This window comes from Athene cunicularia (genome assembly GCF_003259725.1).
Source record: "Athene cunicularia isolate RWA chromosome 7 unlocalized genomic scaffold, athCun1 chr7_part2, whole genome shotgun sequence".
Lineage (NCBI taxonomy): Eukaryota > Metazoa > Chordata > Aves > Strigiformes > Strigidae > Athene > Athene cunicularia.
Genome location: NW_020799108.1, coordinates 60,413 through 75,826, shown reverse-complemented (window position 1 = coordinate 75,826; position 15,414 = coordinate 60,413). Strand labels below are relative to the sequence as shown.

General features: G+C 35.6%; 1 protein-coding gene across 2 annotated transcripts in view; it reads left to right on the top strand.

Annotated features, from left to right (window-relative positions):
• SESTD1 (SEC14 and spectrin domain containing 1) overlaps nt 1-15,414 on the top strand; it is a 58,834-nt gene that overhangs the window by 20,188 nt on the left and 23,232 nt on the right. For both annotated transcript variants that reach the window (XM_026853256.1, XM_026853255.1), the window contains exons 6-8: nt 480-570; nt 2,594-2,707; nt 13,766-13,879. In XM_026853256.1, the coding sequence (XP_026709057.1) occupies nt 480-570; nt 2,594-2,707; nt 13,766-13,879 (319 nt within the window). The remainder of the gene's footprint in view (nt 1-479; nt 571-2,593; nt 2,708-13,765; nt 13,880-15,414) is intronic.

Here is a 15,414-nt window from a genome sequence, read left to right as displayed (position 1 = left end):
ACTGCAGTTTCTGATCCATTTGTTCAAGAAAGAAAGTTAAGCATGTTCGTATTGTTTCCTGCTTGGACACGCAACAAGTGTAGCTGTATCCTCAAATCTGTGCCAGTTCACAAGTAGCCTTGTGAAAACTGACATCCTTTTGTCTTCCTTATGAAACTGTAAATTGACCTCTTCTTTCTGAGGATTTTGTGAAGTTTATGCTTATGAAACTTTTTCAGAGTTGCTAAAGTTTAAATAAATGGTTGTGTTATGAAAAGCACTTCAGTGCTACTGAAAAATTGTAATTTGGAATATCTATTAATATCTTTGCACATTAAAATTGAAAGATATTTCTAAATGAGTAAACAAGGTTTATAACATGGTATTTTTATAAGTAAACCTATGTAGTTGTGTTCTTGGTAGAGTTGAAATCCAAAGGCATTGTGATATGACACTTGTTCGTGCATTTTATTTTTTTCTAAGTGTTTTTCTTCTTTTAGTGAGAAGTGTAAAGCTAGAGGATTTACTGTGATAGTGGATGGCAGAAAATCTCAATGGAATGTGGTAAAGACGGTTGTGTTAATGCTACAGGTAAATAAATTTTTATTTGTTCATAGTGGATTTATTAGTTTTATATATGTGAACCCAATAGCTATGTTACTGTAGAAACAATGATTTTTTTAAATTCAGAAATATACAGTTTATGGCCTTTTAAAATCACAGAATGTGGTTATGTGACAGGTCTGTGTAGGAAGAAACAATCTGAAAAGCAGATAATACACCTCACTCAAGTGTGGGACAAATTCATTACATGCTGAGAACACATGATTGTAGAACTTTTTCTAAAACAGAGTTTTAGTTAAAAAATACAGAAATATGCTCTTGGCATCATCAACTGTGAGTGGTAGGAATGTCTGCAGCAAACAGTTCACACTGATACTGCAGCTGAGCAGGTTCTTGTGCAATACTCTATACTACTTGGTTTCTTTTGGAACTGTCTATAGTTGATTTTGTTGTGCATAATGGTCCCAATGACAAATTATATTCTGGATTCTATATGAAGTAGGAGAAGGGGAAAAAAGTGCCAATTCCCAGTTAAAAAAAAAAAAATCATAACTTATTTTAGTTTTTCAGAACTGTGGGGTTATAATTAGGTCTTAATTCTGCTAAACAATATAGGTTATTTTCTGCTCTCAATGGTCAAAGGAGATGCAGGATACAGCACTGAATAGGTTAGAGTCCATGGAATACTGCCTTTCTTACTGCACAGATGATTTCTCTTTATCAGAGCAGTTTTTCTCTCAGACTTGGAAGAAGCCACAGAAAATGTGTCAAATATGAATAATTTCATTTTGTTGACCTGCTGACTCATTGTTGCTCCTGGGTTTTTAAGTCTGTTTCAAGGTGTCTTTCACCTGTTTTTGACTAAGATGGAATTCCTATTAATAGTTATAGTAATTGGATCTGCTATATTCCTATTATGATCTTGACTGAGCTTTCACTTCAGCTAATGTGCAGTTGTGACATTTAGTGAGAAGGTAGCTATTTGCCCATGCCCAGATTTCACTGGCTTCCTGTCAGCATGCTTCCTGCCAGTGTGAAGCCTGCAGAAACGTAAGTTGCACGTCTGTATCCTTAAGTTGAGAAGGAAGCAACAAAGTTTTTTTCCTATGTAAAGTAATCACTTGTGTACACCGTTTGAGATTTCTCCCTGCTTGGACACGCATAGTTCTCAAAGGTGTTGATTGGTCTAAACAGACACTGCCATGTTAAAAATATTGCCTACTTTCAAATAGTTTTTGCATATTCATTAAAATGGTGCAAGAATGAAATATCCTTTTTTCAGTGGTGTGATTTCTGAGTTGGACTTATTTACCTTTTTCAGAATTATATTTTTATATTTAAAATGAGGTATTTGAAGAGAAATCCCATGGGTTGTCACCTTTATGTCAGTACCGTGATTATCTAACTGTTGCTTGTAGCTATAGCTGTTGACTTGGGAGTAATCAAGAGTCTCTGTTCCTCAATCTGCATTCAGTGTAAGCACATGAAATCAATTTGGCAGATGAAATTACTGTTAGGCTGAGGAATGTTTTTCTGGTAATACTTTTATGAGTTAGTATGTGGAAATGTTAATGTTAAGCCCTTTCATTCTAGTTTAAGCAATATGTACTAGAGAACTATAGGACATAATCTTGATGTGATTTAATAACAAAGTATAAAATTATTTTCTAACTTCATGGTTACTGTTTCATTCTACATAGCAAATCACATTGGTAGAAAGCTTTGTCCTGAACTTTTTTTAAAACAATGTCAAAAATAAAAATAAGTCTGGCCAATAATTCATGTTTTTTCTATACTGATGTAGCATAGATTAATGGTTAGGCCTCAGGACTGGGAGGAAAGAGGTTAGGTTTACTTTTCAGTTCTGACACTTTTTTGTGATGAAATTTAGTGTAGTATACTACAAAACAAGATGGAGCCAACTGTGATGAATATGCAGCGGACAGTTTAATTTCTGTAAATTTTAAGTTTCTGAATAGCTGACATATTAATTTTTGTGGTAAATGAAGGTTTAATCTTGAAAGTTTTAATTTTTTCATTTGTTTTACAGAACGTTGTTCCAGCTGAGGTATCACTTGTTTGTGTAGTAAAGCCAGATGAATTTTGGGATAAGAAGGTTACCCATTTCTGTTTTTGGAAAGAGAAAGACAGACTTGGCTTTGAGGTATGTAGAACTTTTTTTTCTGCTTCAGTCAAAAATATTATTTCTGGAATACTAGAATAATTGGATGAAAATTAATGTCTCTAAAAATAGTTATATTCCAGATGCTTTGTAGATATTCTTAGTAAACCACTGTGGCCTTCTAACTTTTTTAATAAGAATATTAAATGAAGTAGGTCTCAAATTAGAAATGAGTGGCATTTATTTCTTTGCTCAGCAAGAGGATAAAGCTATTTGATTACATATTTTGGATGTTTTGGGTAAGAACTGTTGTACAGGGTTTAGTGTGAATGTTTTTTTCATGACTCTTTTGTAATAGACTGTAGATATGCATGTTGTATGGTGTCACTAAATCAGCAGTAACCATTTTGAAGAAAATCTTGCAGCTGTTGCATGCATCTTCTCTCGTTTTGAGAGTTCTCTCACATTGGTAATGAAGGTTATAGATCCCTTCAGTTTGCCAAATATAAGCTGATAATTGTTCTTAGCTTGTGAGGCTGAGCATGTACAAGAGATTACACACTAATGTTAGTGGTTCCATTCTTTAATCTTTTGGGGAGGTTAATGGAAACCTCAATTTTCCCTCTTTTTGAAAATTTTCTGTATGATCAATCTTTCCAGGCATTTTTGAAGTTAATCTTGTTTGAACTACAAAAGGCTTGCTGTGCTCACCAAATACTAAAATGTCTACTTGCTTTGTGCAAAGCTCTTAGAGACCATCTTTTTTTGTGAAAAGAGATTGGATGGAAAAGTGTTTTTAGCCTTGTCCAATGCTGTGTAATTCTTTCTGTTAAGATTATAACTTTCTTAAATGCTGCTGTAGAAAACTTAGTTCAGGGAAAATGGTAATTGGAAGGTGGCTGCTGAAAGGTTATGTAACTGCCAAATAATATAAACCCAAAGACTCTTATCATCCAGGTACCACACTTAATAAGACAAAATTCATATGAATTAACAGAATTGCATCAGAGTATACTAGAATAGGTAGCTTCATTTCTGGAAATAATTATTGCATGTGAAAGTCGTCTGAATGAGTGTGGAGGTAAGGAGTAAGATTCGTATTTTCAGTGAGATGACCAAACCTTTTTCTTCTAAAAATCTGCTTTGATTCCTTTCATTACTTTTTTTTTTGTAATCTGCTTTAGAGTCTTATAAGTAAGGAAATTCTGCATATTTGCCTTCAGGTTGTTTATATTACAGATGAAGATCATATTTTCTTTCTGAATAGTTCTTTAAAGACAGATTTGAAAAGTAGCCCAGGTGCAACAGAGCAATTCACAGAACCTCTGAACAGCCACTTGTGTGTTTGAAAATCTGCAGCCAGGAAGAAATTCAGTAGTAAAGGTAGTGAAGTGCCTGAAATCTTGCTACTGGAAGTGGTTCCTACTATGATAATCTTATGACTTGCATTACAGTTAAACTCTCTTGGGTTTCACAGATGTCTGTCTGTCCCTTCACCGGAATCCCTTGAGGGGACTGGCAAGGATGTGTGGTCAGAGTATATTTCTATCTTGAGGTTCAGCATGTAGCAGCTCAGTTATAGCTTCTTTAATTAAGAACATGAGTATGGTTGTGTCCACCTTTTATAAACTAGCCTATTATTTAAAAAAATGGAGCACATCCAAGATGAGAATTAAGAGAGATGGAACCAATCATCTGTACTCAAAAGGATGGTTTAAGAGCTTGTATTTAGAAAGTGACTCAAGTTTGCAATATTCAGTTTCACACAAATGCTTTCAGGACCGAAGTCCAGAGTGGCAGTAATAAAGGTGAACCCCGCTCTTTAGCAGTCCCTACTCTTTTTCCCATCTGCACACCTGTAAATATGGTCCTTGGACAAGTTCAGGAAGCCTTTGAAGTTGTAGTATAAAAGAATTCTGTACAGTGGCTGTTACTATATACATCATGGTATTGCCAGTTTGGAAATTAATCCTCTAGAAGATTCTTCTTGAATATTTCTTTAATATGACTCAGAATCTATTTCTAGACAAATAAGCAGAAAGCCTACAGAAAGTATGTTAATGAAGAAGGGATAATTTTACATGGCCACGATAATAAAAGGATTTTTTTGTTTGGCTTTAAGGATTAGCTAACAGTCATTAAATTATAATTCTGTAATGAAATTTAGTAAGCTTAGTAATTTTATGAAGCCTATTCTGTGCCAATGATGATGTTGGCATTGTTGGCATAGAGTATTGGAGTCGTGTAACTAAAGTTTTTTTTGTTTCTTTTTCTAAACTTTTTTCATTACTGAACCTTAAATGTTTCTTCCTGACCTGAAATTTTGACCTATGATTCTCTTAAATTAATAGTTCTGAGGTTTTAGGAAGAAGAAAGTAATTAAAGTTTGAGATGCATTTCATGTAAACATGTTTGGAAATGTGTCAATTGTAAGAAAGTAGTCAATGATGTATCATTTTACAAGAAAAATAGTCACAGCATTAAAACACAGTAGCTGTTTCCTAGGCAAGAGGAAAACTTCACACTTGTTTCTTAATGCCTCCTTGTATCTTGGCTTGATGCATGGGTAGATAGAAGTTTTTGTGAGTAGACGTTAATAATGGATAGTTGCTGAATTCTTACTTTGGTTGATAGGTGTTTGCTCTTGAGTTTCCCTTTCACCTAAGTCAGAAGCACTGAAGCAGGGTGAGACCGCTTGCTTGAATGAAGGGCTTTGGGGCAGTTGTCATCTAACTGAGGTTGGATAGTGAGCAGTTGTTGGTACAGAATTGCTTTGGATGTTTCTAAAGAGACTCTTGACACCATCGTAACTCATGGCTTCCCTTGTATCTTGTGCTTTCTTAGGTTTTGTGGAGCGTTTTTTGTTTGGTTCTGTGGTGGTGTGTTTTTTTGTTTGTTTTTTTTTTTTTCTGTGCAGTAACTCATATTCTTAAATGCATTCTTCATTAAAGGACAGGGGAAGCTGAGAGAACTGTAGGAAGAATCTTGTGCTTTCCCAGATAATGAAGAACCACCCTTGGTATTAGGCAAGCCTCTGTTCTTTACCATTCATTAACTCTTGGTTATCTGTTACCTGGTTGTGATTAGGAAAACTGGCTCAGTAGAAATGACCTACCTTCTCTGTGCTCCAAGTACTGTTTGTGTTAGAGAGTGGTATGTGTCTGCTCTAATCCTGATACGAGTGCAGAGCACTGATAAGGCTGTGGAAACCTCTAACTCATGCACAAATCTACAGCTGCATAATTGTATATTACTGGCAGTAAAAACAAAGCAGAGCCACACGTGTTTTGGATCACTGCTTAGATTTGCATGACTATTAGAAAAATCCGGGATGGCTTTTGCACCAATGAAATAAATATGATCTAAAAATGTAAATGAAAGTATGAAATATTTTTATTTACCTGACAGTGTAATCTCATTTTCTTTAAAGTAAATGCGATGTAACTGTGATTTCTGATTTTTAATGGGGCATCACATCTACCTCCTGTTTCCTGCTACCTGATCTATTTTTAATACCTTGCTTAATATTGTCATACAAAGCTATTAATCACTATGCCTTCCTTTCCTGTTAAAAGGCAGAGATTTTCTGCTTCAGAGTGAGATGCGATGAGTTGCAACTCAGTGAAAGTCAGTGTGGGAAAGGAGATCAAAAGGGTGGATAAGTATAAAGAGGTGGGCTGATTCAGCTGGGTGAAAGTGCATCTTTATTCCTGGTTAGTATTAGTGTTGGGTTTGGACCTGTTTTAGGTCAGTTCCTGTTCACCATCCAGCAGAGGAGCTGGATATACCATTCATACACCATTGATTTAAGGGACTGGGAGGAAAAGTAATCTCTCACCCTGGTTTAGGTATTAGATTAGTGCTTTGAAGATCCATTTGTTGAAAGCAGAGAAGAAGAAAGTGGGCTTGCAGTTCATGTGGAAATTATGGAGCAAAATTTAAAAGTTAATTTAGGATTGTGAGCTATGAAATCAAGGGCTTTAAGAAAGAGAAAGGAAAAAAAAAAGTCTGTAAACTACTGGGAATGTAATTAGAAAAATGAGAGTATATAACAAAAGAATCCTGATAGTCCTGAAGTCCAAAGTCAGAGTAGTTCTAAATGTTCCATGCTTGAACTGTAGCACTAACAACTCTGTTTGTAGCAATAGTGTCAGAAATTTCTTATGATGGTGTATCAGCAGAATCTGCTCTGGAAAGTTTCACATCTCTAATGTCAAGTCATCAGAGGAGTACAGAAACCTAAAAACCACATTTCTCCATGAAAATTTTCTGCCTGTCAACCTGCTTCTGGTCTCTATATTAGCATATCAGAATTGCTCTGAGAGAAATATTAGCTAGCTGACTTATTTTTTTCCATGTTATATAGCTGAAAAATAGCTAGTAAGATCTTGTCATTTGTTTAAAAGTATAGGAACTGTTTAACAATGAATACAATGGGAAAGGCTAAATCCTGTGTCATTAGACCAGTTTTTCACATCAGTCCCCAATTCAAATAAAAACTTCTCTGTCTACCTAAGTCAGTGCTACATACTTAAGTAGATACTTAGCTTTTGTAGAAGCTTTTGCTGTCTTTATTCTCAATGGGATTAAATGCCTGCTCTGTTATAGCAATCCTTAATGTTGCAAAATACAAAAATCCTCACCGTGAACACCTTTGTATGTGCTTTTTTGGTGCCATTGAAAACACCCTGTAATCCAGAGCTTTCTACTGTGTTACTACAGGAGGTTTTTATACTGATGTATTTTGAAATTAACTGTTGTTATGACATGTATCTTTATATCTTAGCTTTCAATGTTCCACTTGGAAATTACATGTGGCACAATCATCCCCAATTTACCTTTTGAGAATAATGCTAATAAGCAGAGTATTGCTCCACAAAATGAAGAATGAATAACACTTTGTAGGAAATCTTTTTTAAATCTGATCTTCCAGTCCAGTGTTTTTTAATACTAAGGCACCAAAATGTGTAGCTTTCATGGACTTTTTAAAAAATGCATATAGGAGTTCCAATTTTTTAATCAAAATTATGCTTATTTAAATGCATCTCTTTTCATCTGCATGTATCTTTGTTGCTGCTGTTTTAACACCAGAGGCAATGGGTCCTTTCTTTTAAAAACCTGGGCCAAATAAGGGAATTATCCCTGTGGAGCTGGAGTATGTAAGCCTGTGTTTACATCACGTTCTAAATTCAGTCCTTAAGAAAGGTGCATTAGAAAATACCAGATTGTGTGTCTTCTCTTGTGGGTCTCTTCTCTGGGATGGAAAAAAGATAGTGTGCTAATTATTACCATGAGCCCTGGAGGGGAAGGTGAATGAGTGGGCAAAAACATGATTGCCTGGAAGTGAAGGAGGCAGGTTTTGGGAGTTGACAGTCTAGTGTATATCTAGATTCTGCTATCTGCTCTTGGGTTTCTGGTATGCCAGATCGCTGTGTGATACTGGCCTGATAAATATTTAACTTGTGTTTCTTGGTGTAATGTTAAAGCAAATGATCATTGTATAGATTAAGTGTTCCATGTTAACAAATAACACTGTCCTACAGTGTTTCACAAAATGGATTGGAATAGTATTTATCATCAAACAATAGGATTCTTCTCGGGAAGAGGAAGTCTTTGCTTTACAGTTCTGTGGCAGTCAATCACTGCCAGACCAGATGTATGGGCAGCTATGTTTGGTCTGCTAAAAGTGCCATAGTTATTGTTTAAAAATCACCAGGAGAATAGTTGAGGTCATATTCAAGTTCTTCCAGCAGCTGAGTTTCCTGGAGAATAAGCACAGCTAACTTTTGAAAAAACAAATGTTGAAGATGAATCAGAGTTTTAGAAAACAATCAGAATTCACAGTTAATTTTAAAAAAATAAAATTAAGTTATTGGCTTTTGTACAAAAGCTGCCTTTAGTGTAGCGTGAAAATGAACATAGTCATTCTTCAGTTTGGATTTCTGCACAGGCTGCAGTGCAAACTTATAGTTGCAAAATGTCTGCCTTGTTCATCAAAGCTTTTCCTGTATTTTTCCAAAGTTGTTTGGATAAGTAAGCTGCTGGCATAACAAATCATCAAGAATCAGTCCACTGAGGAAACAGCTTTAATATTGAGCCCAAAGGACTTTTTCAGAATTCAGCTTATTATACCTGTCAACCAGGCTGTGATTGAGGATGAGCTGTCTGAGCTTCCCAGTGTACCATGGCAGAATTTTGGGGAAATTAACAAAAGCCCCTCTATTTATGTCTGTTTGAATGATATTTGTCCAAACTTACCTATCAGCAACCAGATAGGTATGCATCATGTTCTTGCTATCAGTTGCATTTCTATCACTTTAATAGAACATCAGACAGCTAATACTGTGTATAATACATACATTCTATTATTCTTAGAATATTTTTGTTTTCTAAAGATACATCTAACTTCATGACTAGCATCACTTAGTACACACATGATCATAAATGTTACTTAAGTGAGGAACTGTGGCCTATGTTGGTAATGCACTTTTTTCAGCCCATATAAATGTCTTGGTAGTTGGGCACAGCTGATAAGAATTCTTTACAAAGAATTGTGAACTTGGTCAGACTTGCAGGTTGTTAGATATTACCTTGTTTGAAGTGTGAAACCAAAACAAAAACCCCAAACCCAACCCAACATCCTCCCCCCCCAAATTATAAGCACTATAAATATGTTTATGTAACAAGTTGTTATCTCTGTTTTCATAAATGATTTTGTCAGGATTGACTTTGTTCTGTGAAATTCAGTGTATTTTTAGGTTTACAGTGTTGTGTAAATGTCAATTAATAATAAATATTTTTTCTAAGAGATGATGACACCAGTTATTTTAAACTAAATCTTAATTTTAAAACCTGTTTACTCCTGAGATTAAAAATAGAATTTAGTCCTCTTACAGATGCTTCTGTACCTATTTCCCAGTATAAAGTTTTTGCTCTGATAACAGATGTAGAATATTACCATTCAATTTGTTTAGTTTATTTTCTTAATTTATCCCAGAACTGGAATGTATTACTCACTGAAACAAGCTGTGAAGGTTAATACAGATACTTACAGAATACTTACTTCTCTCAGAAGATCATATGCTTAGATTTCACTTGTTTAAATTTTTTATTCTCAGGGGACATGTGTGTTGTGTTCTTTTGGAAGATAACTGCTCCTTTTTACATTCAGTAGTGTGGAGGCTGTGATATTACACACTTAAGGAAAAAACACTTTGTTACTGATATTTTACACCATCCTGTGTTCCAGTAGGTCCTGGATTTGACTCTGATGTTTGTATTAAAGAGCTTTTTCATTTCTTGTCTCAAGAAAGAAAGTTCAGATGGATGTTTCCAACATTTTGGGGGCACTTTTATGTGTCCTACCGAATGTCCGGAATTCCACTCTGATCTTGACATCTGCATCTATATCATTGTAGTTGAGCAAAGGAAATAATTGCAGAAACCAGCAAATAAGGTAAAAAGAGAGGTCAGCTTTGTACAAACAGTATTCAAACATCTTTCATAATTAAAGATAAGTCTTAATGGCACTGTTGCATGGGTCAAAATCATGTTACTAGAAAAAATAACTGTAGTCTCCCTCCTGAGAAATAAAGAATTTTTGCAGTTGAAGCATTAGACTGCAGTATATGTATTTTGAGGGTTTTGGCAGTTCTTAAAAAGGTGGTTGTGATTTTATGCAGAAATACAGCTCTTCTCCCAAAGCACTGTCCTGAGTTATTTCTGCAAAGGCTTTTACAATGTTTTAGCAGGCCAGTATTGTACAAAGCAAGTTTGCTGATTACAGTAGAGCAATAAGAGCTGCTGCCACTCTTCTAGATTTGAAAAAGAACTGAGTAGAGGTGATGATGATAGGGACTATGGTCGTTAGCAAACAAGACACACTGAAACCTAGTACCACTGTCACCTTATTAGCTGTCACTGTTGATGGAAGTGGGAGGATCCAGTGGAAAGGGAAGCAAAGATTTAAGGATTCAATAATTTTTACTTTTTTTTCCTGCTTTACCATCTGTCAAGATTTTTTTAAAATTTATTCCTTAGGAAATCTTAAGCTGTTCACTTTAACATCCAACTGCAATCTGCTGTCCAGAGGCTTTTACTTTGGATTAATAAAACTTTTTTTTTTTCATGGAGTCAACACAATAAGATGACTTAGGAAAAAAAAGAATCTGTTCAGTTGCCAGCAAACAGTGGGATATTTCTATTTTTATAACTGTAAATGGCCTTCATCTGTACCTGTATTTTATCTGGGAGTATTGAGAGCTGGTCAAGCAATAGAAAGCCATCATCATTCTCTTCCCAGAGGGAGGAGAAGCTAAGCTGTTCGATGTGGCTAGTGGTCTAGTGCACTTTGGTAACGATAATTGTAGAGGGAATGACGACAAATGATTCTAAGTGTGGCATTATCCAAGTATTAAACTACTGAGGATTTTAAAGAGCCTGTGTGACTAAAAGCTATGTGAAGCACAACAGACATTATGTTGAAGTGTGGAATTCAAGTGCAAAGGTGGAATGCTAACTCATAGATGAAGGCTTTTTTTCAGGATGTGCTAATTTGACTTTCATTTTCACAAAAGGTTAACGACAATTATTGTGATTGGATTTTGAAAAGTTTTAGGAATCTGACAGCAAAAGTTTGCATGCTATAGGTGTTGAATTTAAAGTAGAATTCATATCTTTAAAAGAGAACTATCTTACCTTCTCCCTGTGCAAAATCACACCAACTGTTTTTCAACATCTTTTTTCCTTTGGCTCTTGGTCTGTGTTCTTACAGCCTATTAATCTGTAGTAGCTGATTAAAACAGTATTTCAGAATCTTCAGAGAGGCAAACTGAACTTTTGACACCTAGAAATATCAAAGTTACTAATTTAAACCATATGGAGTATGTTACATTAGTACTGTCACTAGTCTTGTTCTAGAACAAGCTAAATTCTCTCCAGGAACCTACCTCCCTTCTGCCACTTCCTTGTCAAAAATTCAAATGTTTGCTTACTTTTTGTAGTCTTCAGACAGGATTTTTGTAGTTATTCCAGTGAACAGTCAATAATGTAAGAAATAAAGGTTTTTTTAAAAAGGGAAACATTGAGAATTAATGTTTTTTGAAATGTCTTAAATTACAACAAGGCTTACTATGAAGTGGAAGTTTTAAAAAAAAAATTCTAATAAGGTGCACAAGAAGTTTATGTTCTTTGTCCAAATCTCACCTGTAGGTGTGTGGGGTTTTTTTTGTCAGAGGATTATTTTCTCATATAGTTAATATATTTGTTACAGACAGCTTTTGCTTTGCAGGAGAAAAAACTTTTAAAACATGCTTCCCTGTACATGTTTGTAAAGCATATCTGTTGTCTGCCCTTCTTCCTGGTCTCAATGCAGTCCATCGTTTTCTTCAGGCTGTGTGGTTGGGGTTTTTTTATAGAACTGATATTTCAGTGATGTGAAGCAGCTGCCGTATTTACTTCAGTTTCCATACCAAAATGTTCTGATTAAATTAACTTTTTCCTTTTTTAATGAACTCAGATGAAAAGAGAATGTAAAAATGACTTAAAATATAAATGGGAGCCTAAGGAAGGAAAACAAAGGCTTTATTTTTCTTGGACCTAGTACCAACTGGGGTTTGGGCTGGTTAGTGGCATTACTTAAAGAAACTACAAGCTAATTCCATTGATGGCAGCTACATACCATTAAGAATACAGGACAGTAGCCTATATTTGCTGAATGTTGCTGGAAGATGTTCCTGTACATTGAACATTAGCCTATTTGCTTGGAACTGCTCTGGATTCTTCAGTTGTAAGAATTGGAAAATTGGTTATTCAAGTTGGAAGGAACTTCAGGAGGTCTCTAGTCCAATTTCCTGCTAAAAACAGGATAATCTGTGAGATTAGAGCAGATTACTCAGGGCTTTATCTGTTTGGGTCTTGAAAAACTTCCAAGGATGGAGACTGCACAACCTCTATTTTCAGATTATAAAGATGACCAATGGTTGTTGGCTTGAATGGCTTTTGATCTCGAAACCCATCTCAGAAACATAGTATTTTCATCAGTGATTTGGTATATCAAACTGGTTTAGCGACCTAAACTGAACTATCCTGAAGTGGTGGAAGACAAAACCCTTGAGGCAATTTTAAGAAGGAAACATGAAAGTTTGGGGTTTTCTGTCTTCCAGTGACTGTGGGAACACAGAGCTGGACTAGAAGGCGGCTCTTGCCAGTTGGTTCTTTCAATGTATTCTTGTCTCTTGCAAGAATATGTGCATGATCTGATGGGTTCTCAAAATTATTTCTTTTTTTTTTTTTCCTTTCTGGATATATATTGCCCATATGTCTGCTTCCAGAGTCCTCTTTCTACAGGAGTTATTCCAGGCTTAGCATGTCATGCATCAAAGCAATCCATGCTGCCAACTTTTGGTTTAGTTTTATATGAATAGGGCTCAGCCAGGAACCTCTCGAATGCAGAAATGAAGGGAAGAATTTAGTCTTCTGACTAGCAGTGGACCTGTGTTTTCCTTCATTTCCTGAACTAGTTGATGAACTAGATTTGTCTCCTCGGCACACGACTTGGTCTTTTAAGCATATTAAGATTTGAATTTGACTACTGGTGGAAAGGATATGGTTGATCCAATTCTTGCTGAGCATATTTGCACAGTAAATGCAGGCACTTAACTTCTATGGTGCAAACTCACCTCTGGCACTGGAAGTATTGCAAGAGAGTGATAAAAATACCAAGTGCTTTGTAGTATGATATTCTGCTGCTATATTCGCTAAAATTAGATCACATGTTGTATGACTTAATCAAGAAGCATCAGTTAGCACCAAGAAAACAGATATTCAAGAAATGTATTTCTTTTTCCTGTTGAAAATAGACAAGGTGGTATAGATTACACTCTAACAGGATTATGCATGAGATACATGCTACAAATCAAAATTTCCTGTCTGTTTTAGGTCCATGCTAATTGCAACCAGCCATACTTCATTTAAATGTTTAGCAAAAGAGTCACTTTCTCTGAAGCACAGAAAGATCTGCTCCAGTATCTCTGGACACACTTCTCAGGTACTTTAGGAAAAATGTTACAAGTGAACCTAAAATTTCTTTTATTGTTGCAGGTTATTTTAGTATCTGCTAACAAGCTTACTCGATATATAGAACCATGCCAACTAACAGAAGATTTTGGAGGAACTCTTACCTATGATCACATGGATTGGTTGAATAAGAGGCTGGTTAGTTTCCCCCTTTTTTCTTTTTTTCTTTCAAATTTCTCATTCTTGAGCCAGGAATTTTTATTTGCTTAGTAATTGCTAAGTGTGTAGAAATTGTCATGTGTGTAGCAGTGCAGTTCAAATGTATGAATGGTCTTACGATAACTAACACTGAATTTGCTCAAGGGATGATACAGCCAATGTACTCAATTTGTTGGACCAACAACTTCCTCAGGGTAGAACCTTTATTCTAGAAGAGCCTGAATGTATGGTATAGTTGTTGCTGCTGATAGGAGAAATCCAAACCAAGGAGGGAATACTTGAACTCTGCACGTATTTGAAGTTATCTCTTAGCCCTTGGTTTCTGTGGACTGAGGCAGGTTTTAAGCTGTACTGCAATAAAACCTCTTGTCAGTGAAGTTTCCCCAGCAGATACAGAGATTCGGTAAACATCTAGGAGCAAATACACCCCTAAATCATTAATAAACACAAGTTGTTTAAGCAACTGTTGGTGCACATAGCACTTCAGAATGTTTTAAATCTATTCTTCATTGATAACTGTTTTTCAGTTACTTAAATTGAATTTTAAAAACATTATTTAAACTTCAGTGAAATGGTGTTTTACTTTCCCATGCAATCTATTCTAAAATGTGCATGTCCATCTAGGATCTCCAAGTAGGATCCTGGATGAGGAATACTCCACAGTGTGTACCAACAGCAGCTGCCCAAAGCCTTCAAACATACCCTGCAGCCAATCTTGCAGCAGGACTTTGCAGGAAATTTGTGGGTTTACACCCTATGTACCATGTTTCTTTTTTGCGGGATCTCAGAAAACTTTATGTTCAGACCCAAGGACAGTGGAACCATAATCTGCTGTGCAGCTTTTTTTCTACTGCTCTTTGGCCTTTATGTGTGTGTGTTTAGGGCAAAGAACCTTGTTTCTTCTCTGCCTGAAACTGAGAGCGCCTTGACACATGGGAGGGAAATCTTAACACTTTTAATTGTCCTTCATTTTTGTCTGGTATATACAAATCTGGTTTGTACTCCCTTATTCCTGCATTCATAAAATTCATAAGGACAGTACTTTCACTCTGGTTGGGACTTTTGCTTTATATCTGGTTCGGATGACAACTGGAAATTTTTTTCTCCTGTGTCTCTTGCCTTATTTCATTTGTTTTGTATGTTAATGAAGAACCTCATCTGTTGCAACTCCTAAATTCTGAAACTAGGCAAGAGGGCAGAAAGGTTGTTTAAGGTAGTAGCTGAAAAATAGTTTACAACTGTTTATTCATTTTAATTCTATGGACTTTTTTCTTCATTTTGTAACAATTTAGCTTGAATTATATAAACCACTCATAAGTGGGCTTTTACGAGCTGTCCACCTCATGTCCTATTTCGTTTTTGCTGAAATTTCAGTAGAACCTTCCTTAGCCTATCTAGGACATCTGCAGGCTATTGATTAATAATTATTAACATCAAAAAGACCTGAAAATTGTTGTGCATGTCACTTATGGCACCCAGTCATGCTCAGTTCTGTTAAAAAACCAAAACAACAC